Source organism: Microcebus murinus, chromosome 8, assembly GCF_040939455.1.
Source record: "Microcebus murinus isolate Inina chromosome 8, M.murinus_Inina_mat1.0, whole genome shotgun sequence".
In the NCBI taxonomy this organism is placed as follows: domain Eukaryota; kingdom Metazoa; phylum Chordata; class Mammalia; order Primates; family Cheirogaleidae; genus Microcebus; species Microcebus murinus.
The window spans coordinates 48,072,588-48,096,502 of record NC_134111.1 but is presented as its reverse complement, the minus strand read 5'-3'; the positions used below and the strand labels follow the sequence as shown (position 1 = coordinate 48,096,502).

The following is a 23,915-nucleotide window of genomic DNA, read 5'->3' as shown; positions in this document are numbered from 1 at the left end:
TAGATTTCAAAGAGCCAGTTCAAATGTCACCTCCTCTGAGACAGCTTCTATAATTCCTCCAGGCAGAGTTCCATGATTGCTCACCCCTGACCCTGTAGCATTTTATACATGCTTTTACTGAAACACACGTGACATTGAGTTATATAGCTAGTTGCCCACATTTTTTTTCCTCCCTGCCTGCTAACCATGTCCTTTTGAGACACAGAGACTGAATCTAATCACCTCTACATGTCTAGCATCTGAACCAACATCTAGTACAGTATACGTGGTATGTGATCACAAAATTTAGTTGAATGAAGGAAAAAATGAATAATGCTTATTGTTGAGTCTCTTATGGCTCTATGTGGTGTGGTAGGAGTCAGAAAACTTGTCTTCCCTACCTATAAACTTGTCTTCTATTCCTGCCTCCCTCATCTACTAGCTTTATGAGCTTAAATAATTATAACAATTCTCTGAATCTCAAATTTTCATCTGTAAAATAGGAGTTATAATCTTATTCAGTCTGCCTACCTCTGAAAGTTTTTCTCAAGATTGAAGGAAATAATAGATTTGCGAGGCTTTACAAACTGTCAATAACTATGTCAATGTAGGATTTATTATTGTATTTTCACACTTATTCATGCCATACAATAAACTCTTTGAGAATAGTGTTTACCTAAGAAAGCAGCAAATTCCCAATAAATGCCTTCAGAGTCAGTCTTCCTGTGCTTTTAAAATGCCTGAGGTCCACACTCCTTCAATGAGGAGAGAGAGATGTTAGCAAATGAATAGTATCTCACCCGATGAGACTCCAGTTTCCCCATTACCTGATGCTCTTAACATGAAACTGACCTGAGTGTCTTCCCTCGTAGGTGTTGTGTACTACTCCGTGCGAGGGCAGGACTCTCAGTTTGGTGCTATCAAGCGTGCCTACATCCCCAACTTCGAATCTGGCAGCAACAATCTCGTGCAGGAAGTGGACCTGAAACTGAAATATGTAATGCAGCCAGATGGATTAGCTGTGGACTGGGTTGGAAGGTAAATTTGCGGCACGTTCCTCTCTTGCCTATTCCGTTTTCCTGGCTAGAGTTCTCAAACTGCTTGGCATGGGCCATGAGTTAAGCTGGTCTCAGATGTGGCTAACTCAGCCACTGGGCAATGCCTAGGCTGGCTCTGGCCCCAGCAGCCATCTCCACTTATCCCAGTGTGTCATGGAGACACTATCATTTCCTGTATTCTATGCATGCCAAGGAAAAGTTAGGAAAGCACCCAGGTCAAGTTTCCCTATTATGTCTAGGAGAGGATTCTTGCCAACAGGGTTTTGTATTCCAAAATTAACTTTCAATGTGCCAGCACTGTTCATTTTGTGAAGACATGGGACAGCCTCACAATTCTCCCAGCAAAGCAGTCTAGATGAAACATTTTTCTCTATGGTAATGATTTTGGGGAGGAACAATCCACATCTTGTGTTTTTAGCTGGCTATATAGTTTGAATAAGTTGAAAATTTACTTTCCTCTTAGTCTCTGGGGTTGAATTATTAGAGATGTCAGCTCTGTTCTGTTCTTCCAGACCTTCTGGAACCCACACATTTTGGATGATCCCTAAGTAAGAACCTTACGTAGGGTCATCATCAGGTAGGTGCATGAGAGGCAGACTAATGAGGAAAAGTTATTAAGCTCCTCTTTCAAGGACAAGCTTTGTACTGGACTGACATTGGTGGGAAGTGATTCCTTGCAAATGAACTAATAATGGAAAAATATTTGAGAAGGAAGGCACAGGGACCCTCCTGGGGAATGGAGATTTATTTGCAGTGTCAGCTCATTTTCACCTTTTAACAAACTTGTCTGGTGTTCCTAGAAGACTTGAGTGTCTCTGAAGAAGTTAACTGGCTCCCACTGCACCTGCTGGCTAACAGGAGCTCATTTCAGCATTTTCTGTCAGGAAACAGGGCCTCAGACAACTGTTAGTGGAGTCAGGAAATGGGAACTCCAGACATTAATGCTTCCTTCTGAAAGGCAACCAAGCAATGGCAGATCTGTCTTCTTGTTTGAAGTTTTACCTCTTTATCAGCCGATGCCAGATTCCTACTGATTCCAGTGGGGGCTGTTTGCTGAGGAGGAAATAGACTCTGGGATAGTCAGAATTAAAGAACCAGCCATAGTGCAGAAGCAGATGTCTCAGTCGTGCTAGATGTGAGCCAGTCTCGCTGCTCTGTCTGCCACCTTCACTGGTTCTGGCTGACTCAGCTGTTTTGGCTGCCTGGGCAGGAGTTCCCTCCATCCCTGACTTTTCCAAGTGTAACCTGCTAAAGATCTCCCTTTGAGGGCAGTAGAGATTGGGGCATAACAGAGAGGGGCCCATGCTCCAAAGACAGGTATCTGAGTAGCTGTCTCACCAGCCAGAGCTTTCAAACAAAATGCTGTCATCCTCAGACCTCTTCCCCAGAAATGACTAGTCTAGACTTCTCAGTCATTTAACTTTGTCCTTCTGAATTCAGGCATATTTACTGGTCAGATGCCAAGAATCGACGCATCGAGGTGGCCGAACTTGATGGGAGGTACCGAAAGTGGCTGATTATGTCTTATCTGGATCAGCCAGCTGCAATTGCTGTGAATCCCAAACTAGGGTAAGTGCTTGAAGGAGTCCTTAATATTCTAGATAAATTCTACTCGATTCTCATAAAATTTCATGTCTTTAATGATTTTTTTTTTCCTAATTGTACTGTAATTGTCCTTAATTTTGTTGGGGGGTGAGGGATAGCGTCTGTGACTGTTTCAAGAATTATAACATGCCCTTGAGATCATTTAGGACCAACCATTTCTGATGGAGAGATTCCTTTGAGAACATACATGAGAATCTTTCTGGTTACATGGATTCCTTGTCAAATCAGAGTTCTGAACTTTAAAGTTCTTTGTGGATTTAACTGTTTCAAGTGAAGGTTTCATCAGAATTGTTTTTCCTTTCATTTGGATGTTTTAAACTAACTCATTCATTGAAATTCAGCTGGGGATTTGATCATATTTCCAAACATTTATATCCAAAATGCACAAATATTTAAGGTAATGCATATAAATACATATAAATAAAGTAATGCATATAAATATTATCCACTTTTAGAAATGTTTCTATTTGCAGTTTATCTGTAAATCGCCTCAGTGTCAATGAGAACTAGTCTTGTCATCTTTCTCTACATTTCAAGGCATTTAAAACAACTAAAGTGAAATAACTAGGTATTTACATATTAATTTAGCCTCAGAATAGTGACACTTTTTTTTTTTTACATTTTGAATAACCCCAAATACTTCATCTATTTGGGCAGGACGAGTATGGCCCTTTGTAGATAGGTCTATATCTGTACATAGAACACTATGAGCTATTATTACTGTGATTCTGTTATATTTCATATGTTAAATCATACTCTTCAGAAACTCAATAATGACACTTGAAATATACTTGCATGGTAAGATTAACCTGTGGTGTGGACTTGTCCTCAACCTATACAATATCTTAGGAGCAAAGAGATGCAAAGTGTTCTATGGTACTAATGATGTGACTGTTTCCTGTGTGCTGTTTAATTTTTTCCTCTGTGATTAATGATTATGCCCTTGTTTATATTATGATTACATTCTGATATCCCTCTACTGTTTTTTTGGAGAAGATCTTCATTTTATTCTTTGTGATTCCTTTTTCTCAGAATGGCTCAGTGTAGTCCTGGGAGAGAGAGGAAATAAGGAAGGAGGTAGGAAGGGTTTAACTGGGTAGGCCTCAAGACCTGCCCTACAAAACCTCCTCATTCCATGATGCATTTGAGAGGCTAGCCATCTCTGAGTCTTGGAAAGCATTTGTGATGTGTGAAATTTCTCATAGCTTCTATGGTATCAGATTTGTCACGGGGTCTGAAGGATGATGACTATAATAATACCTACAATGACAATAAAAAGAGCCACCATTTATTACATTCTTACTTTGTGCCAGCTATGCTCATAAGTTCAGAACATAGCATGAACAAAGTCATGGCCAAAACAAAAAAAACCCATTCTGTATATATTTTTTGAGTATTTATTACCTTTTTTAAAAAACAGGTTTATTAAAATATAATTTATATACCATACAATTTACCCATTTACAGTGTACAATTCAATGGCTTTTAGTATATTCAGTTTTATATCCATCACCATGATCAATTTTCGAGCATTTTTTTACCCTAAAAAGAACCCTGTACCCCTTAGCCATCACCTCCCAACCCCCATGTCTCCCCTTCTCCAGCCCTTACGTAACCTCTGACCTACTCTCTGTCTCTACAGAGAGATCTGTTCTGAACATTTCCTTTTTTTTTTGAGACAGAGTCTCACTTTGTTGCCCAGGCTAGAGTGAGTGCCGTGGTGTCAACCTAGCTCACAGCAACCTCAAACTCCTGGGCTTAAGCAATTCTACTGCCTCAGCCTCCCGAGTAGCTGGGACTACAGGCATGCGCCACCATGCCCGGCTCATTTTTTCTATATATATTAGTTGGCCAATTAATTTCTTTCTATTTATAATAGAGACGGGGTCTCGCTCTTGCTCAGGCTGGTTTCGAACTGACCTCGAGCAATCCGCCCACCTCGGCCTCCCAGAGTGCTAGGGTTACAGATGTGAGCCACCACGCCCTGCCAGTTCTGAACATTTCCTACAAATGGAATCATACAGTATGTGGTCCTTTGCAACTGGCTTTTTTCTATCTTTTTTTTTGGTACAAAGTCTTGCTCTGTCACCTGGGTTAGTGGTGTCATTATGGCTCACAGCAACCTCAAGCTCCTGGGCTCGAGCAATCCTCCTGCCTCAACCTCTTGAGTAGGACTATAGGCACGTGGCTAATTTTTCTTTCTTTGTGTAAAGATGGGATCTCACTCTTGTTGAGGCTAGTCTTGAACTCTTGACCTCAAGCAATCCTCCCACCGTGGCCTCCCATAGTGCTAGGATTATAGGTGTCAACCACCACGTCCCGCTATGTCTATCATTTTTAATGAAAACAAAACAAGGTAGTATTTGCCAGTTTTTATGACTTCAAAGGCTTTTGGCTGCATTTTCCCCAGAGCCTAGTTTGTCTACAATCCACACATTCTTCCATGGAATTTAAGGATTGGTCTACACCTGATGATTGGTTTAGACAAGAAGCTGTAAAGTGGTGGCCAGTGGACTGAATTTGATCCATAGACATGTTTGGCTTGGACTACACAGAGCTTGAAGTTTTTTTGTTATTGTTGCTAGTTTTTGTTTGTTTGTTTCCTTTTGATTTTTTTGTTGTTGTTGTTGTTGAGATGAGGTCTCTCTGTGTTGCCCAGGCTGGACTGAAACTCCTGGCCTTAAGTGATCCTTCTGCCTCAGCCTCCCAAGTAGCTGGTATTACAGGCCCGCACCACCGCGCCCTGCTCAAGTTGTTTTTGTTTTTTTACTTAGTTGCTAACAGTTCAAATTTAAAAAAAATAAAATAAAATCTATATTTCTGGCTTGGAAAATCAGAGGAGCTGGTAACACTGGCGCTGGCAGGGGCTCTTCCATGGGGTCTTGCCCTCCCCATCGCCTGGTATTCATCACTGGGCTGCTCTCCTCTATCTTACCTGCCTGGTCCTTCTAGGTATTTGAAGTGGTGTGATCTCTGGCCTAGGCAATTCTTCAGTGTCAGGTCACCTTTGCTTACATAGACCTTTTTCTCTGTAAGAAATTATTCATTGTATGCAAAGCATACATTTAAAAAGAGAAGTAGCTACATGAGGGTAGAAATCTTTGTTTTTTTCTCTCTCATGTATTCCAAAGACAGAACAGTGCCTCTCACACAGTAGGCCTTCAGCAACATCTCTTGAAGAATGAGCAGCATTTTGTAATGTACCATTTAAAGGCTTCAGATGTGCATCCTTCAGCCAATTTCTGTTAAGAAAGTGCAGTTTTCAGGAACCGAAAGCACACACACTCCCCGTTTTCACTTCCTTCCTTCTGTAAAGTATAAAAGCAGTGCCACTTAGCTCCCAGGTCTCTGCAAAAAATACTTGCTTACCCTGTGGGTGGCACTCCATGCTCTGCTGTGGTGGAGAGGTCCCACGGGGTGAGATGCTACAACGAAGAAACCTTCTGTTGCAGGCTTATGTACTGGACTGACTGGGGAGAAGAACCTAAAATCGAATCTGCCTGGATGAATGGGGAGTCACGCAACGTCCTGATTTTTCAGGACCTTGGTTGGCCAACTAGCCTTACTATTGATTATATGAACAACGACCGGATTTACTGGACTGACTTCAAGGAGGACGTTATTGAAAGCATGAATCACGATGGGAGTGACAGGAGAGTTGTTTTAAACGAAGGTTAGAAATGAGTTAGAAATTAATATATTACATAATTAATTAATATATTTCCAGTCTCTTTACCCATTTTCTCAAGAAGGAACCCTGAACTTAGAAGATGCTTTATATAGTTTTTTTAGATACCCACCTCCCCTCCCAACTCTCTGTCGCTGAATTAAATGCATACGAATGCATCAGCAATAATTAAATCCTTTTTGTCCTTTTTACATAATTTTAAAAAATGCATCTCAGCAGCAGTTATTGAAATAACTGAGACTCCTGTTAGATCACCTTATAGAGGTGGCATTCAATCTCATCTAAACACTTCTGGACACATTCGTTTTCACTGTGCTAGATAGCTCATTATGCACAACTGGAAACATCTAGAAGGAGAGGAACATTTTGTTTTCTTATCCAGACTCTGCAGAACTGTAATGATTCTGGACATATCACATTTTTCCTATCTGACCAGTGGTATCTTACATTCAAGGGAAAACATAAAATCTTTGGCATACAAATTGTTTTCCAATGTAATAAAATCAGTAGCATGAAAGTGAGCTAGGGGTGTCAGACACCATGCTATGCATTAATCTGGTTTAATTCCATCCTCTCGATTGATCCTCAGTGCAGCACACTTTCACAGTCCCATGTGCAGAAAATCTGCCTCAATGTTCCTGGAGTTTCAAGGCATTGTATTAGGGAATAATTCAAGCAGAATAATATCAGATATAGAAGTGGTGCTAGGATGTTTTCTTTTCAATAACCTTGTTTTGTTTTGTTTTTTCCACTGTGGGTAAGCAGCAGCTCGCCCTTACAATCTGGATATCTTTGAAGACCAGCTATACTGGATATCTAGGGAGAAGGGAGAAGTATGGAAACAAGATAAATTTGGGCAAGGACAAAAAGAGAAAATGCTGGTAGTAAACCCTTGGCTCACACAAGTTCGAATCTTTCATCAACGGAGATACGATCGGTCAGGTAATCACCAACTTTGAAATAAGATGTTCCTCATTATCTGAAAACCTTATTTCAAAATAATGGCTATACTGTTGTAGAATGTAGTGGATAATAATAAGATGATCTCTTGGTGCATGAAAGGTGAGTGTGTGTGTGTGTCTGTGTGCATGTGTGTGTATATGTGGGGTGTGTTTTAATCATTTTGAGTAAAGAAAGATAAAATTGAAGTTCGAATGAAAGTATATAAAAGGCAGATATGAAGAAAAATATTTCAGTCCTCATTCTTTAGAGTTGTGGATATGTATTTCTAGGCCATAGGCTCCAGCAGGCATCAGACCCCTGCTAAGAGTGGGTTAGGTTAACAAGTAACAAAACGTGTTTCATGGACAAAAGAAATCTTACCAGTCTTAGAATTGCAAGGCCAGGCTAGTCATGTTAGCCTGAGATATATGAGGCTTAGTTTAAAATGGTCAGTCATTTGTTTAAAATTTCATCTGCATGGTGTTTTTATTTATTTATTATTTTATTTTCATTTTTGTTTGTTTATTGAGACAGGATCTCACTCTGTTGCCTGGGCTAGAGTGCAGTAGTATCATCATAGCTCACTGCACACGGTGTCTTTTTTAATTAGTTCACTTAGCTATAGATTGATTAGGCTCTTTTCCTGTTGACATACAGGAAAGAGATCTTATGGTTTTAACTTTTTTTTTTTTTTTTTTTTTACCATTTGGGTTTTTTTATTTTTGGTTTCTGTTGTTTTGTTTTTGAGATAGAGTCTCACTCTGTTCCCCTGGCTAGAGTGCAGTGGTATCATCATAGCTCACTACAACCTCAAACTCCTGGGCTCAAGCAATGCTCCCGCCTCAGCCTCCTGAGTAGCTGGGACAACAGGCATGCACCACCATGCCTGGCTAATTTTTCCATTTTTAGTGGAGAGTGGGTCTCATTCTTGCTCAGGCTAGTCTTGACCTCCTGAGCTTCCACAGTGCTAGGATTACAGGCATGAGCCACCACGCCCAGCCTTTTTACCATTTTGAATAGTTTCCCTTTAGCCAATTTTCATCTATCACATTTTATTAAAGTAAATGTATAAATTAAGTCTGTCCATCTTCCTCATTTATTTTATATCTGCTATGTACAGAACTCATTTCTTAATGAAAATTTCCTATGGAGAAATTGTTTTAATGCTAAAAAATAAATAAAATGATCAGTCATACCCATTTCTCTGCACTCCCCTCATTCTCATTTTTCTTAGTTTTGGGTCCTGCTTCATCAGGTTGCCTGTGTTGTAATTCATCCTTCAGCAGTGTATGGAGCACAGTGAAAGGGAAAGGAAATGTTTTAAATGAGGAAAGGAAGTAGACTTTTACTAAGTTCTGTATGTCAGAGTCTCTCTTCAGTGCTAATCTGGACATCTGTTATTTCAATTAGTCTTCTGCAAAATCCTATAAAGACATTTTATTCTCATCTCTATCTAATAAAGAAACTGAGGCTAAGAGAGATTTAGTAACTTGAGTGAGTTTTAAATTCACAAATGAAAGGATTTTTAGGTTCAATTCTATACAACCCAAAGCTTGGCGTCTTTCTGTTTTGGCCCAGAGGTCAGTATGCCTGAATCCCAAGTTGTATTCTATGGCCGTGTGGCCTTTGACAAGTCCTTCCCATCCCTGTGTGTGAGTCCAGGTTGCAGCCTGAGGTCCTCTTGTGTTCACTGATATTCTGAGACCCTGAATCAGTCTTGGCAAATTGCAACTCAGAGCTGAGACTTCCAGGAGAGTACACTGGTGGCAAATGCCTTTTCTAGAGAGTAGCTCATTTGTTTTGCTAGCAGTGATCACCTCTCTCCAGCCCCTCTCCAGAACATCCCAGGCCCTCCCAATATAGCAGCTCTTGTGTGCTAAGTGTTCTTGAAGCCCTCACACTTGGCAGTTTTAAAGGCAAGAGAGGAGAGAACGGTAAACCTGGGGAGTTTTGAAAAACTGGCGACTGCCCCCTAGAGAAAGGCTTCTTAGCCAGTGGACGCTCTGGGGACCCTTGGAAAATAATGATGGAGGTAGAGGCTAGAGCCCCATCCCAGCTGGGCTAGATTAGCATCTACTTTGAACCAATAGTTCTCAAATTTTAGCTTGCATGGGATTTCTGTGCCCCATTTGTGGGATTTCTGATACAGTATACCTGGGATGGCCTAAGAATTTGTATCTCTAACAAGTTCTCAAGTGGTAATGATGCTGCTGGTTCAGGGACCACATTTTGAGAACCACTGCTCCAGTCCTTTGCTATAAGATGAGGATCTTGGTATGTTGCGCGGGCTGATCTCAAACTCCTGGCATCAAGTGATCCTCCAGCCTCAGCCTCCCACAGTGCTGGGATGACAGGTGTGAGCCACCACACCTGGCCCTGGTGGGGGAGGGGGATTTTAATGCTAATGGTTTTACAAATAAAGGACCACAAATGAGTGTAAGATTTTTACAAGAACAAGAAAATTAGGTTCAAAATTTTTGTCAAGTCTTTTAAGACCACGTCAGTGCCTACGGAGTCTGGGGGCACTGGAAGTAAACTTAGTGTGATGGTGATGGATAGCGTTTTATTTAGCTAGTGAGTTAGAAGAAAGAGACTGTCTTCTCACTGGTGTTTTAAGCCATCTCAAGTTGTTTAGAAATTTTGTGGTTGGGCAGTGAACCAGGCCGATACCCACTTTCTAAACTTGCCAGGGCAGTAGAGAAGGAAAGTGATGCCTATAGAAAATGTGAAAGGTACAGACATGGGATGGAGGGCAGAGGAAGGGACTGGGCCACTTTGCTGGGGTGCAGAGTTGGTAGTGTAAATGAGGATGAGTAGCCAGGTGACATGTGGCCTAGAGGTGTTGGGGTGCTGCCTGGCTCTGCTGTCACCTGGCAGAGCCACGCCCAGTTGTTGGGGGTCCCCTTGGTTGGGATGTGCATTCTCCCATCAGGACCTAAATGCTGTTCCCATTCTTCTTTCCAGTGCGCAACCCTTGCAAACAGGTATGCAGCCACCTTTGCCTGCTGAGACCTGGAGGATACAGCTGTGCCTGTCCCCAAGGCTCCAACTTCATAGAGGGCAGCGCCACGGAGTGTGATGCAGGTAGGGGCACTCCCCGGGCAGCCCGGGGGCCTGGTGGAGAGCTTGCCTGCCTCTTCAGGAGCCTGAAGATCCCTGTACACTGGGTTCTGCACACAAGAGAGTGGGGATGGCTGGAAGTAGGGATGAGAGGTGTGGGAAACAGAGCCGAGTGGGACTTGAGGGACCAAACAGAACTCCTGTTCCAATGATTCTGAGAATTCCTTGCTAAGATTGCAGAGATATAGATCCAGTGCTCCCAAACCTACTGTTGTATGGTTTTGTAAAGACATTTTGAAGAGTGAGTTTTCCATGAGGCTTGTGACCCTAAATGCTCTCAATGTAACTGGAGTCCGCCAGGGCGGAGACACATGTTCCTGAGGTGGGAGGGGCTTACACAGTGCAGAGGGAGGGCTGGAGGATGTTCGCTGTTTTCTCATATGCTCATTTCAGAGCTTTGACAATTGAAAAAGGGCCACCTTTTGCGAGGGACCTTATGTTGTTGGGAGTTGAAGGCTAGATGGCTCACATCCTCGGGGTACAGTTTTAGCTGCCAGGGAAACGAAGAGGCTTAAATATCTTCTACCACCAGGGGGAGCAAGCACTTAAACAAGGCACAGACCTTTGACTCAGGTTTAGAGATCAAACCCAAAGAAAAGACTGCTTCCCTTCCCCTCTCTTCCCCTACCCCCATGTTTATCTCAGTGCTACTGGGGAAATATGGCAAGATTCCAACATTTTGAACAAACGGCAATTTCAAGCTTTTGAGATTTGTTCTATGCTATATAGCTAGATCATTCGACATTCATTGCAATGTCACATCGAAGGAGAGTTGATTTCAAAGTTGTCACCTCATCTACTCCTTTTCTGCTTTAAATTTTTTGCCTATGGATTATATTAAGATTCTTGTTTAAAAGAACTTTAACCAAAATAAGCACACTAACGAAGGTAATCGTTTCATATAGGGCCTTGGGTTGATATATTAATTAGCCAATTAGTTTACTTACTACGATTTACTGAATGCCATGTATGTGCTAGGCATTGTTCTAAGTGCTGGAGATAACAGAAGGGAACAAAATAGACAAATCCCCTATGGTCATTGAGCTTATATTCTAGGAGCACAATAAATAGAGAAGCCAATAAATATGTAATGGGTCAGGTGGAGAAAGTACTATGGAGAAAACTAAAGCAGGGAAAGAGGGATGAGGATGGGGGTAGGTGAAGTTGCTCTTTTAAATGGTATTCATGGAAGGCCTCTCTGATAAAGTGAACTTTGGGTAAAGCCTCAAATCCATTGCCCCAGGAGGATATCCAAACTGCTTAAATAAAATACACCTGTGCTAAATACTTACTAATCATTTTCAAAGCATGAGACATTGAAGCACTAATGACCCTTCAGGCACATACATGGGTGGGAAACAGGGATCCAGACCAAGGGCAGTTTTGGAGGACTGTCTAGTGACTAATCAATTACTGATGCTTTGGAGCCTTCAGTTGAAGTTTCGAGATGTACCTATGTTCAACTTTTGATTTTCACTGAGTTCACAGAGAAGAATTCTGAAGACTTCAGATGAGAATGGGAACATCTTAAATTCTCTTGCCATAGGTTCTTATAACTATTAATATGGTCTAGTACTTCTTCACTGTTTTTGGGGTGGAGGGAAAATGCTATAAACTGTCCCTGACTTTACACTAAATGTATGTTTCTCTCCAAGATCCTATTATTGATAAGGAAATTCATTTGACTTAGAGGGAAGGTGACGTTTTGACAGGGAGACTAATTAGCTGGCACTCCCCCTACCCCCACCCCCATCCCGGGCAGGTTTGCATGGTGTGGGTGCTCTGCTGAGCCCGGCTGACTAACCCTTGCATGGCTTTCCCTTTCCGCAGCCATCGAACATCCCATCAGCATGCCCCTCCCATGCAGGTGTATGTACGGAGGAAATTGCTATTTTGATGAGAATGACCTCCCCAAATGCAAGTAAGTCTGAATGTTGAGGTCCAAGCTGTAGGCCTTGCCTCTTCTAGGGGAATTTTGAGTCCTTAAAGTAGCCAGGGAAACAAGTACAGAAGCCTTGTCGGGTCACTAATTTTTACATTTTAACCAGCTTGCCCTCCCATGGGGGAGTTCCATAGAAAACTAAGGCGGTGCTTCTCAAACTGTAATATGCATAAGAATCTCCTGGGGGTCTGGTTCAAATGCTCATTCACTCACAGAGATTCTGCATTTCTAACAAGCTCGGGGTGATACTGCAGAGTCATGGACCACACTTTGGGGAGTAAGGAATTACAGAAACGGCAACAGCATCTTCCTACTTACCTGGTATTGTTAATGACAACAGTACTGTGGGCGAACAGCTGTCGGTTGACAGAGCTGTGTTAGTAACAAGGCACCCATGATGAGCAGAAAGACTGGACTAAAGATTTGGAAAGTCCTAGCACTCTGGGAGGCTGAGGCGGGGGGATTGCTCGAGGTCAGGAGTTCGAAACCAGCCTGAGCAAGAGCGAGACCCCGTCTCTACTATAAATAGAAAGAAATTAATTGGCCAACTAATATACAGAAAAATTTAGCCAGGCATGGTGGCACATGCCTGTAGTCCCAGCTACTTGGGAGGCTGAGGCAGCAGGATTGCTTGAGCCCAGGAGTTTGAGGTTGCTGTGAGCTAGGCTGATGCCACGGCACTCACTCTAGCCTGGACAACAAAGCGAGACTCTGTCTCAAAAAAAAGATTTGGAAAGAAGATGACTACTGAGAAAGCTCTAACATGGAGTTAGATAAATGGATGTCTTTAACAACATTTATGTTTAATGAAATCATAATTTAATGAAATCATAACAAAAGAAAGGACACAACCATGGTTTCCCTTTTTCTTCTCCAAAGAAGAATTGCATAGATTAGATAGAGAAGACACCAACGGGTTTATTTGATGAGGCTGACCCTGTAGGTACTACACCTAATTTGCTGAAAGTAAATTTCTAAAGTCAAATCACTGTTCTTTCTGCTCATCGTCTTTTGGTAGAATAAACAAAAGTCATGCAGGATACAGTGTCTTTTCAACATGTAAGTTACTCAATCAAAGCTTTCTCTACCTCAGGATGTGCTCAGAAAATTGCAGTAGAAGCCTCAGAAGGTGACAGCTAGTGAATGATTTTCCTTTCCCTTTCAGGTGTCTTAATGGCTACACCGGAAATTATTGTGAAATCGCATTTTCAAAAGGCATCCCTCCAGGAACAAGTAAGTGTTAATATGAGCAACTTGGAAATACTCATGGCCCCTAAATTGTGTGCTGTCCTAGATAGTTTATTTAACCCAGCCTCTTTGAAGAGTGAATGGTTCTAGCACTCCGCATCTACCAGGTTTGTTGGGCTCGAGTTATTGATATATTCGCTTCTCTTCTTGTTCTGTAGCTGCAGTGGCCACGCTGTTGACAATCCTCTTGATCATCATAATTGGAGCTCTGGTAGTTGTAGCATTTTTCCACTATAGGAAAACCGGCTCCCTTCTGCCTGCTCTGCCCAAGCTGCCAAGGTCAGTTTCATTACATGTACTAGTGATGTTCAAAGCCTGTGTGATGGGACCATGTGAATTTCTTTTCTTTTTAAGTTAAAAAAGTACAATACACAGTTCACCTATTCTGCAGTACAGAAACAAAAAGGAGTGAGGATTTAAAGCAGCCATTTCAAATCACAACTTCTTAATTGACTGCTTCTCTGAAACCTGAATGACAGTTACATTTTATATTCCAAACGGTTGTGTGGGCTGGTGGGCACTCAGGTCTGATGAGAGTATAGAGTTGGCTGTACGATGCTCCAGGCTTTATTTTTGTAAGTGCCTGATGGGTTTTCTCGTAGATCTCAAGGGTTCATGGCTGTGCATTCATGTTTCCAGGTAGCTAAGGGAACTTATTACCATGTTAGACATGTGTAAATTTAGAATTGGAATTGAGCTTTTCATTTAAGTAAGATTTAGCAATGTGGAGGAAAGGATACTGTAAAAATAATAATAATAAGGCGCTGTTTTGATTACTTCCTTCCAGCTTAAGCAGTCTTGTCAAACCCTCTGCAAATGGAAATGGAGTGACCTTCAGATCAGGGGCAGATGTTAACATGGACATTGGAGTGTCTGGTTTTGGGCCTGAGTCTGCTATTGACAGATCAATGGCAATGGTGAGTATGGTTCAAAATGATTATTTGAAGGTTGTCATTTTTACTATTTTATAAAAGAAACACTTCAGCCCGGGGGTTGTGGACTGCAGAATTAGTGCATTTGTGTTACTTTAAATAATGATTTACCATATGGAGGCCTTGTGTCTTGCTGGCTTTATTTTTTTTTTTTTCTGCAAGTTCTCTTTTTGGTAAGTGTGGCATAACAACTAACATACCTCCAGGCATGAGGAAGGCACCTTTCTCTGTGTGCAAACCAGATTGATATGGTGTGATCTCTCTCTCTCTCTCCCCGATCAGAGTGAAGACTTTGTCATGGAGATGGGGAAGCAGCCCATAATATTTGAAAACCCAATGTATGCAGCCAAAGATGGTGCTGTCAAAGTGGTTCAACCAACCCAGGTGAGAAATCATTGAGTTACTACTGTTGCTGGATTTTGTTCTACTGAGTAATGTCCTCTTAGAGTCTCTTAACCTTCCCTCCAAATGGAAGGAAACTTAGTGAGTGGTCCATGCGTCAGCTTCACTATCTGCAGTAAAAAGACCAACCAGAGGACATAAGGCTTGAAAACAATCAGAATCCTGTTCTGTTGCACAGTTGTTGAGGTTTGGCATCTATGCTGGGGGCACTGAGCAAGAGCCTTTTCATTCTGAGTGGTGACAGCAAGAGAGCTGAGTCCATTCAGAGGCTTGGTAAACACAGTGAGTGACACACCACAGGCTCTTTATAAATACTTAGGAAACAAATGAGTGAAGGATTGTCAGATCATTATACAGGCATTTTGGGGACTGGGTCTACTTTCTGGTTCTTGCTGGTATCACAAGCATGTGATAGGAGGTGGGTTTAAGGACAAAGGACCTCCTATGCTTGCTTTTCTGAAACTTTTCTGAAAAATACAGAGGTCTCCAAAGATGATGGGCAGATATCACTAAATTTCCTTCTGGTGCAGCCCTGTTAGTCATCTTTAAGAGGAGCTGGGAGATGAAATAGGAATATGGATGGAGGGAAAGAACTTTTCAGTAGGTCTGCATCAATAGCCTGAGCACTGCTCTCAGTACTTGTCCACTGTGAACCTGTTTCCTTTGTCGAACAACTGTGGCATCATGAATAATTTTCATTGTTAACACTTAAACTTCTTTTGAACTCAAGATATGGCACATTGTAACATATAAGGTAGAAATGTTTATTTTACAGATAGCTTTCTTAAGATCAGAAATGTTTGAATCTTGAAAGCATTTTGCTTTATCCTTTGATAACCAGATAGCAAAACTTTAATCACATGATGAAACAGGTACGACATTTCATTTGACATTTTCACTTCAAATAAAGTGAGGCCAAGTACACAAACATATATACAAGTTTGAGAAGAAATAAAGTGGTGAATGTAAAAATTTAGGAAAGAGAGGGAATTGTCTACCTTATTATTTATTATATATTCATGGTAATTTGGGTTTAAGAGGGAACCTTGGAATTATATGAATGTTACAAAAAATGTATAGAGGAGTATTAATTCTGTTATATCCATCATTTCAAAAATGTAACCTCTTTTTTAACAGTCCTATGAAATTATTAATTTCCAAAGATAGGATCTATTAATATCCAAAGAAATTATTAAGATCCAAAGATAGGATTCTTAGTTTACTAATGAGTTCAGGGAATTGTTTATGCTGTTATTCTAGGATTTGGCTGCCAATATATAACCAGAGTATGTTTAATCCAAAAATTTGGTCAATAGTATAAGGAGTTAGAATACAATAGAAATGGCTATTAACAAGTAAGAATGTGATGAGGGAGGGATTTGTTTGCTTTCCAGGATTAAGGCATGAGGTGACTTAATGGCTGGTGCTCTTGGTTTGGGGGAGGTGGGAGTGGTATTTGGGCCTGGCCTACTGGGTTGGCTCATACAAGAAAAATGGTACCTGGCCATGTCTGTTGGGTGAAAAAGGTAGTAAGAAGAAGCAAAGAGTTGATAACAAACTTTATAGCAAATCTATTTATTACTGAATTATTTCAAAACTGGATAAGGGCCTTCAATGTGTCCACAGGTGACTGCATCTGGAAATGTGGATAATAAGAATTATGGAAGTCCCATAACTCCTTCTGAGATAGTTCCAGAGATAAAGCCAACTTCCCCGGGTGCTGAGGAAGCTCAGGTAAGTTGTTGACTGCTGAAATGTGAGATTTGGAAAGAACTTTGGAATGGCGGGGTTGTCATTAAGCCTAAACAAACTAAGGGAGATCCCAAGATGTGTAGGCAATTAATAAAGATAATTTTTAAAGAAATAATAGATTCAAAATCTTTCTATCAAGTAAAGCTACATTCCAACATTGAGTTGGGTATAATGTTCCTTGTGACTTAGGAGATTGCATCTCAAAGAACAGACTTCTGGATTCAGTATCTTCAATACAGGGACATTTAATATGAGAGGTTGACTTAGTATGAATAAAGAACTCACTATGTCAACGATGCATTTAAAAGTTCCTTATCTGTGTGATACAATTTTTCTATACTGTGCATCTTTATTCCTTTAATAATGTGTATGTTCTTCATAGTGGTTACCTATGTTTACCACTAGGTGGCACTAATTTACATCCTCTTTATCCATCTATCTGTCCATTCCTCATCCATGTAATTGTCCAACTGATTGTTACTGCTCTTAGTGTGCCAGGCATGCTGTTTAATACTGGAGATTAAAGAACAAAGCACCACTAGATGGAGCTTCTCTGCCATGCCTGCAGGCCTTTTGCAATTTGTAGACTCTTTGGTCTGCAGAGAGAAATTCAACCAATATATCTGATGTAATATTCTGTGTTAATGTATAATATTTCACTAGTTTTAATGCATACATATGCAGGTATTCCAGATCTAGCTGTTTGATTCTGGACAGACTGTTTTCTACCTCTGAGTGCAGGAGTCCTTAGCAATGTTCCTCACAAGGAAACTATTGGTATATTGGGTGGGGCAGTTGATTGTGCTAGAGAACTGTCCTGTGCTCGGATTTCAGTATTCCTGGTCTTCGCCTACTAAATTCCAATCGTGTCTCCCTCAAGTCAATGTGAGCCCAGAAATCACATCACACACACACATACATATGTACACTCCCAGTTGAGAACACTAGGATCGGGAATGTCTCAATTCTAAGATTCTATGACCACTTTTGTGAAGTAATATAAAGAAACAAAAGTCTAAGCATAGTTAGAAATTTTCCCATTTTATACAACCTTATTTCTCAAATTTCATAATCTACAAATACATTGGTATCTTCAGGATTGACTTGGAAGTCTCAGTAGATGTTTAGCCATTAACCACCTCGGACATTGGTTCCTGTTCTGCTTGTTTGGATTAAAATAAAATTTGAACTAAATTGATGCCAACAAGAAGAGCTTATATCAAAGTCTCTGTCCACTTTTTCACATTCCATTACTTGTTCCTTCTTCTATCGCACACACACAAACACACATGAATGCTGTCTAGAAAAGAATTTTCAGTTCCCTACTTTTCAAGGGACTAAATTTTTTTTTCTTTAAAAGCTACATTAAAAATGGAATTTGAAGATGAATTTTCCATAGACACCTGAATGCTTGAGTGTCATATATCTGGTTCCCCAAATCTGAGTCAACCCCAAGTGACTGCCAGATTTATTTTATACTGTCCACATTTTTTTTTCTATGTTCACGTCAAGTCCAGTGATCTTCTTCTCTAGAGAGAGCCATCTCCCAGCCTGAGCAGCAAGGGGAATGTAACCTCTGACCTACACATTTGTCATCAGAAACAAAATGAACACTGAAAGGGTTTTTTCAGAGGAGAGCAGATCTCCACCAGTGGTAGTCCTTTCTCATTCCATCTTTGCAATATGTGGGTTCTTCCTCCTTTCAAATCAGTTGAGGCTGAGACCCTCTAAGATTTGGCTTTCATGGTATGTCCAGGGATCCTCCGATGTTTGTTGGCTTCTAGGCACTGAGGTAATAGCCAGTGTGGCTTCAAAGCAGTGAAGCTGCTTGGGTAAGATCACCGAGGCTGACATTAACGTGCCTATGAGTCTCACGAAGGTATCTTTCATCAGTAACTATGCTCAAAGGACTAAACGTTACAAACATGAACGTTTGTAACTGTTTGTAACTGTGACTCAGTTCTATTATTTTCCAAAAGACTCAGTTTGTAACTGTGACTCAGTTCTATTATTTTCCAAAAGTTTCGTTGACACACATGGGATCTCCTAAGGAGAAAAGCGAGTCACCCCACCCTTTCTCTTCTTAGTAATTGCTTAACTCCAAGTAGCCATTCCATCCCAAAGCAATGACTCTTGAGAATTTGGGCCTTCCCCGATGAACTATAAAGCTCCCAGAGGCAGGGCTGTGGCCTGAATGTGTCTTCATCTTTCCCTTGGTGGCACCAGGTACAAAGTAGGCACTCACTTAGATGTGTGTCAGAGTGGATGACTTCTGCTTCTCCTGCAGTCACATGCTCCCCACTGCTTCACATGTTGGTCCCTACTTATGGGGTGTAAAAGACACCCCATAAAACATGGAGGCTACCCCAGCTCCCTGTTGGAGTAAGCTGTCTGTTCCCTTCTGCCAGGTTTTATCCAGCAGCCAGAGCTGTGGCCATCGCGACAGGCAACTTTTCAGTAATGGGGTTGGGGGGACACACGCCAGGGTCCAAGGTGATTCTCTTTGTGTTCTTTGGTTTAGGGGCCTCTGAGTCCCCTGAGTAGTCATTGCCTGCCCTTCTGCCTCCAATTCAGTTATTTAATCTGGCTGTGACTCAGCATGTGTAAAATGGGGATAATAATTGTACCCACCTCAAAGGGTTGTTAAGAAAGTGCAGTCAGAAACCTGTAACGCCCTTAGAATAATTCTTGACACAGAGTAAGCACTCAGTAAATGTTAGTTGTTTTTGTTATCACTATTACTATGATTATGGAAAGGAAGTGACAAAGGGAGAAAGGATACTCCTGAGTTGACCAAAGGTTAAGACATTACTTTAGAAAATCAGAGTTACTATTTGGCTCTTTTTTTTCCAATTTTCAGGCAGCCCTAGAAACGTCTTTTTCTACAGACGCATCTTGCATGTCTCTGTTTTATTTGTTCTCTCTGTACTGAGGTAGTAGAGCGATCTGCTGGTTGAAGCTTGTAGATACTATGACACAGACTCTGTGAACTATAAATTCCAAATCAAGGGCCAGGCGCGGTTGCTCACGCCTGTAATCCTATCACTCTAGGGGGCTGAGGTGGGAGGATTGCTTGAGTTCAAGACCAGCCTGAGCAAGAGCGAGACCCCATCTCTACTAAAAATAGAAAAAAGTAGCCGGGCTCAGTGGCGTGCACCTGTAGTCCCGGCTACTCGGGAGGCTGAAGCAGGAGAACTGCTTGAGCCCAGGAATTTGAGGTTGCTGTGAGCTATGATGACGCCACTATATTCTAGCCAGGGTGACAGAGCAAAACTCTGTCTCAAAAAAAAAATCCAAATCAAGGAAGTATTTTTAGGTGAAAAGAGCCCACACAGTTTTAGTTACTGTTCAGGGACCAGTTCACCACACGGGTCAAATATTCACATGGTCCCAGGTCCCAAACTGCTTTGTCCTTCAGTGAGAAGAAACGTTAAAATCTACACAGGGGGAAAGAAACCCACAGAAATATTCCATTACTAAAACCTTTTTGTTTTCCCCTTTTCATTTAGGCAACAAAATGGAATATCTTCAAACGAAAACCCAAACAAAGTACCAATTTTGAAAATCCAATCTATGCAGAGGTAATTTTTAACGATTTTTCTTAGCACAGACATTCTTTCTTATTAGATTTTTTTGAGGAGATTAATCACCATTAGTCTTCTTCATGAAAAACTATTTCTGGTCATGCTGGGGGAGTAAATGGCTGATTCCTGTGTTGTTGTGGTCCTAGATGGAGAACTCGCCGAAAGAAAGTGTTGCTGTGGCCCCACCTCCATCGCCTTCTCTCCCTGCTAAAGTTTCTCCAAAAAGAGATCCAATTCCCACCTACACTGCAACAGAAGACACTTTTAAAGACACCGCAAATCTCGTTAAAGAAGACTCTGAGGCATAGCTATGCCACCTACTTAGGGAATAATTAGAAACACACTTTTGCACATGTATTTTTTACAAACAGATGAAAAAAAGTTAACATTCAATACTTTATAAAAATATATATTTTTTCCCTGTTTGCCTGTAGTTGGAAATGTCTTGTGTGCCTTTTTTTTTTTTTTACTTACGCCGTCTCATATTTTTACAAACAATTATCACGATATACTATGTGTATATCTTTGCACTGAAGCTGTCTGAAGGTAATGCTATAAATATATTGTACATTTGTAAATTTTGGAAAGATTATCACATTACTGAATTTGCTAATAAAAGTATCTACTGATTTGGTTGGTGATCATTATAGTAAATGATCTGATGAGGAAAGGAATTGACTGGGGGCCTTTAGCCATGTCTAAAGAAGAGGCACCATTCATATTTCCTATAAAATTATCCAGGAAAGGAATCCAGGCCTCACTGTTGGGTCCATTTTTACACATCAGCACTTAATTAAAATTCAATAGTACATATCAACTGGATTCATAGGTATATTGATAGAGGCCATTTCGTTGGATGGATACCTTGATTTGACTGTAGACACTTCAGACAATACAGAAGGTAGAAAAAGCAATTCATTTTCACCTTTCTGCACATTTGTGTTGTTTCACTGGAATACTCCATTTCCTATGTGTTCTCTCACTAGCTGCCAAGTCAACATTTTTATCTGTAACATCTGTGAGGAAATCCCATGTCATTAAATGCCAGTGAGTTTGTATTTAATTGAATGATCTCCTTCTCTTGATGGACCCCAGAGCAATTTCTGCCCTTACCTGGCATCTCAGGTGGTCACCTACCCTAGTAACTAAATCTCCGTAGAGAGATCTCCGTAGCTAAATTACTAAAACCAAATCTGTGTCTTCTTAAAGTAAGGTGCAAAACAAATACCAGTTGAACAAAGCCTCAACTGGGTTCTTGTTTCTATGTGTGAAAATATCATTATGATAACTATTTATTTCCTAAGTTGAACACGAAAGGGAAGCCGTTCTTATTGAGCCTATTTTTTAAGTCCTTTGGCCAAATCTGTGCATTTGTATAAGAATGTACTGTACAGCCCAGCTCTCCTCTTAAATAGTTGCTATAGTTTCCACAACAGGAACCATGGCAGGAATATACAATTTCTATAGCAAGTAGCATTCCTCGTTCTCTGTGCTAATATTGCACATTGGCTAGACAATGAATGGATGGATGGATGGATGGATGGATGGATGGATGGATGGATGGATGGATGAATGAAGCATGTACTACTGATTATTTTATTCCTGAGTTCTCAAAATATTTTTTGCTCATATTTTGAGTGCTGATTGTAATTACTTTGAAATGTTCTTTGATTAGAAAAGCAACTGGAAATGATGCTGCTGAAAAATTTCTAATAAAAATGTATTTTATCAGATGTCTCCTGTGTGCTTCGTAAGTCCTGCTTATAAATCAATTGTATTTTGCTGTGTAGAAAGCTCAGGGCTTTGAGTGCTCTCAGTCACAACAGTTCTGGGCCACTCCTTCCTGGAAATGAATCCAGAGCAATTTGTTTGAAAAATCAATGAACCTTTGCATTCATACAGGAAACAAAACAGACAGCTCTCCAGAAACTAGCAGATGTCAGAGTCCCACGTGGCTGTCAATATGGCCAGTCCTTAATGCTGTGTGTGGCTGATGCTGAGCAGGGAGGAAGGGTAGCTGGTCCTGTTCCTCTGATAACTAGTGTTCACTTAGTGATAGTCATTTGCCAAGATGACAGTTTCTTAGCCAGCTCCTTTCAGCAAAGGGGGTAGGCATCCTCCTGCTGTTCATCCTCTGAGCCTCCCTGCTGCTTATGTAAAATACGGAGGTTGGGTGTGAGAGTCCAATGTGAAAAGGTATGTAAAGAGTACAAGCCAGGCCGGGCGCGGTGGCTCACGCCTGTAATCCTAGCACTCTGGGAGGCCGAGGCGGGCGGATTGCTCGAGGTTGGGAGTTCGAAACCATCCTGAGCGAGACCCCGTCTCTACTAAAAATAGAAAGAAATTAATTGACCAACTAAAAATATATATACAAAAAATTAGCCGAGCATGGTGGCGCATGCCTGTAGTCCCAGCTACTCGGGAGGCCGAGGCAGGAGGATCGCTTGAGCCCAGGAGTTTGAGGTTGCTGTGAGCTAGGCTGACACCACGGCACTCACTCTAGCCAGGGCAACAAAAGTGAGACTCTGTCTCAAAAAAAAAAAAAAAAAAAAAAAAAAAAAGAGTACAAGTCAATGCCTGGCAGAAAGTACACCATCAATCAATAGCAGCTGTGATTATTATCATTTACAAAGTAGAGAGGAAATGGAAGAGCCATCTGTGTGTTTTTAAAAGCTCCGTGGGTGAATTCATTGCACAGCTAGAGTTGAGAACTAGTTTCTAAACATTCATAGAAATGGCTGCTCTTCTTCATTTATTTTTTTTAATCAATATTACTGTTTTTATTTTTATTACTTTATTTCAATAGATTTAGGAGGTACAGGTGGTTTTTTGATACACGAATGAGTTGTTTAGTGATTAAGTCAGGGCTTTTAGTGTACCTGTCACCCAAATAGTACACCTTTGTACCCAATAGGTTTTGATCCTCACCCTCCTCCTACCCTCACCACTTCCAAGTCTCCAGAGTCCCTTATAGCACTGTATATGACCATGTATGCCCGTCATTCAGCTCCCAGTTATAAACGAGTACATGTAATATGTTTTTCTGTTCCCGAGGTATTTAGGATATGGTCACCAGTTCCATTCAAGTCGCTGCAAAAGGCATTACTTAGTTCTTTTTATGGCTGAGTAGTATTTTATGGTTCATATACAACTCATTTTCTTTGTCCATTCATCAGTTAATGGGCACTTAGGTTGATCCCATATCTTTGCAATTGTGAATTGTGCTGTTATAAACACAGAAGTGCCTGTGTCTTTTTGACATAATGACTTCATTTTCTTTTGAGTAAATACCCAGTAATGGGATGGGTAGATTGAATAGTAGGTCTACTTTTAGTTCTTTGAGGAATCTCCATACTGTTTTTCCATAGAGGTTATACTAATTTACATTCCCACCAACAGTATATAAGTGTTCCCTTTTCACCACATCCATGCCAACATATTTTTTTTTTTTAAATAATGGCCATTCTTACCAGAGTGAGGTGGTATCTCATTGTGGTTTTAATTTGCAGTTCCCTGATGATTAGTGATGTTGAGCATTTTTTCATATGTTTGTTGGCCATTATTCTGTCTTCTTTTGAGAAGTTTCTGTTCATGCCCTTTGCCCACTTTTTAATGGGGTTATTTGTTTTTTTCTTGCCCATTTGTTTGAATTTGTTATAGATT

General features: G+C 40.9%; 1 protein-coding gene across 1 annotated transcript in view; it reads left to right on the top strand.

Moving 5' to 3' along the window:
* The window catches only part of LRP2 (LDL receptor related protein 2), a 188,309-nt gene extending 166,325 nt beyond the window's left edge, over positions 1-21,984 (top strand). The window contains exons 67-79 of the mRNA XM_012781883.3: positions 852-1,017; positions 2,478-2,606; positions 6,095-6,315; positions 7,096-7,272; positions 10,237-10,356; positions 12,223-12,313; positions 13,500-13,567; positions 13,741-13,861; positions 14,370-14,499; positions 14,797-14,898; positions 16,543-16,650; positions 20,178-20,249; positions 20,399-21,984. Of these exons, the coding sequence (XP_012637337.2) occupies positions 852-1,017; positions 2,478-2,606; positions 6,095-6,315; positions 7,096-7,272; positions 10,237-10,356; positions 12,223-12,313; positions 13,500-13,567; positions 13,741-13,861; positions 14,370-14,499; positions 14,797-14,898; positions 16,543-16,650; positions 20,178-20,249; positions 20,399-20,560 (1,667 nt within the window). The 3' untranslated portion in view covers positions 20,561-21,984. The remainder of the gene's footprint in view (positions 1-851; positions 1,018-2,477; positions 2,607-6,094; positions 6,316-7,095; positions 7,273-10,236; positions 10,357-12,222; positions 12,314-13,499; positions 13,568-13,740; positions 13,862-14,369; positions 14,500-14,796; positions 14,899-16,542; positions 16,651-20,177; positions 20,250-20,398) is intronic.
* The last annotated feature ends 1,931 nt before the right edge of the window (positions 21,985-23,915 follow it).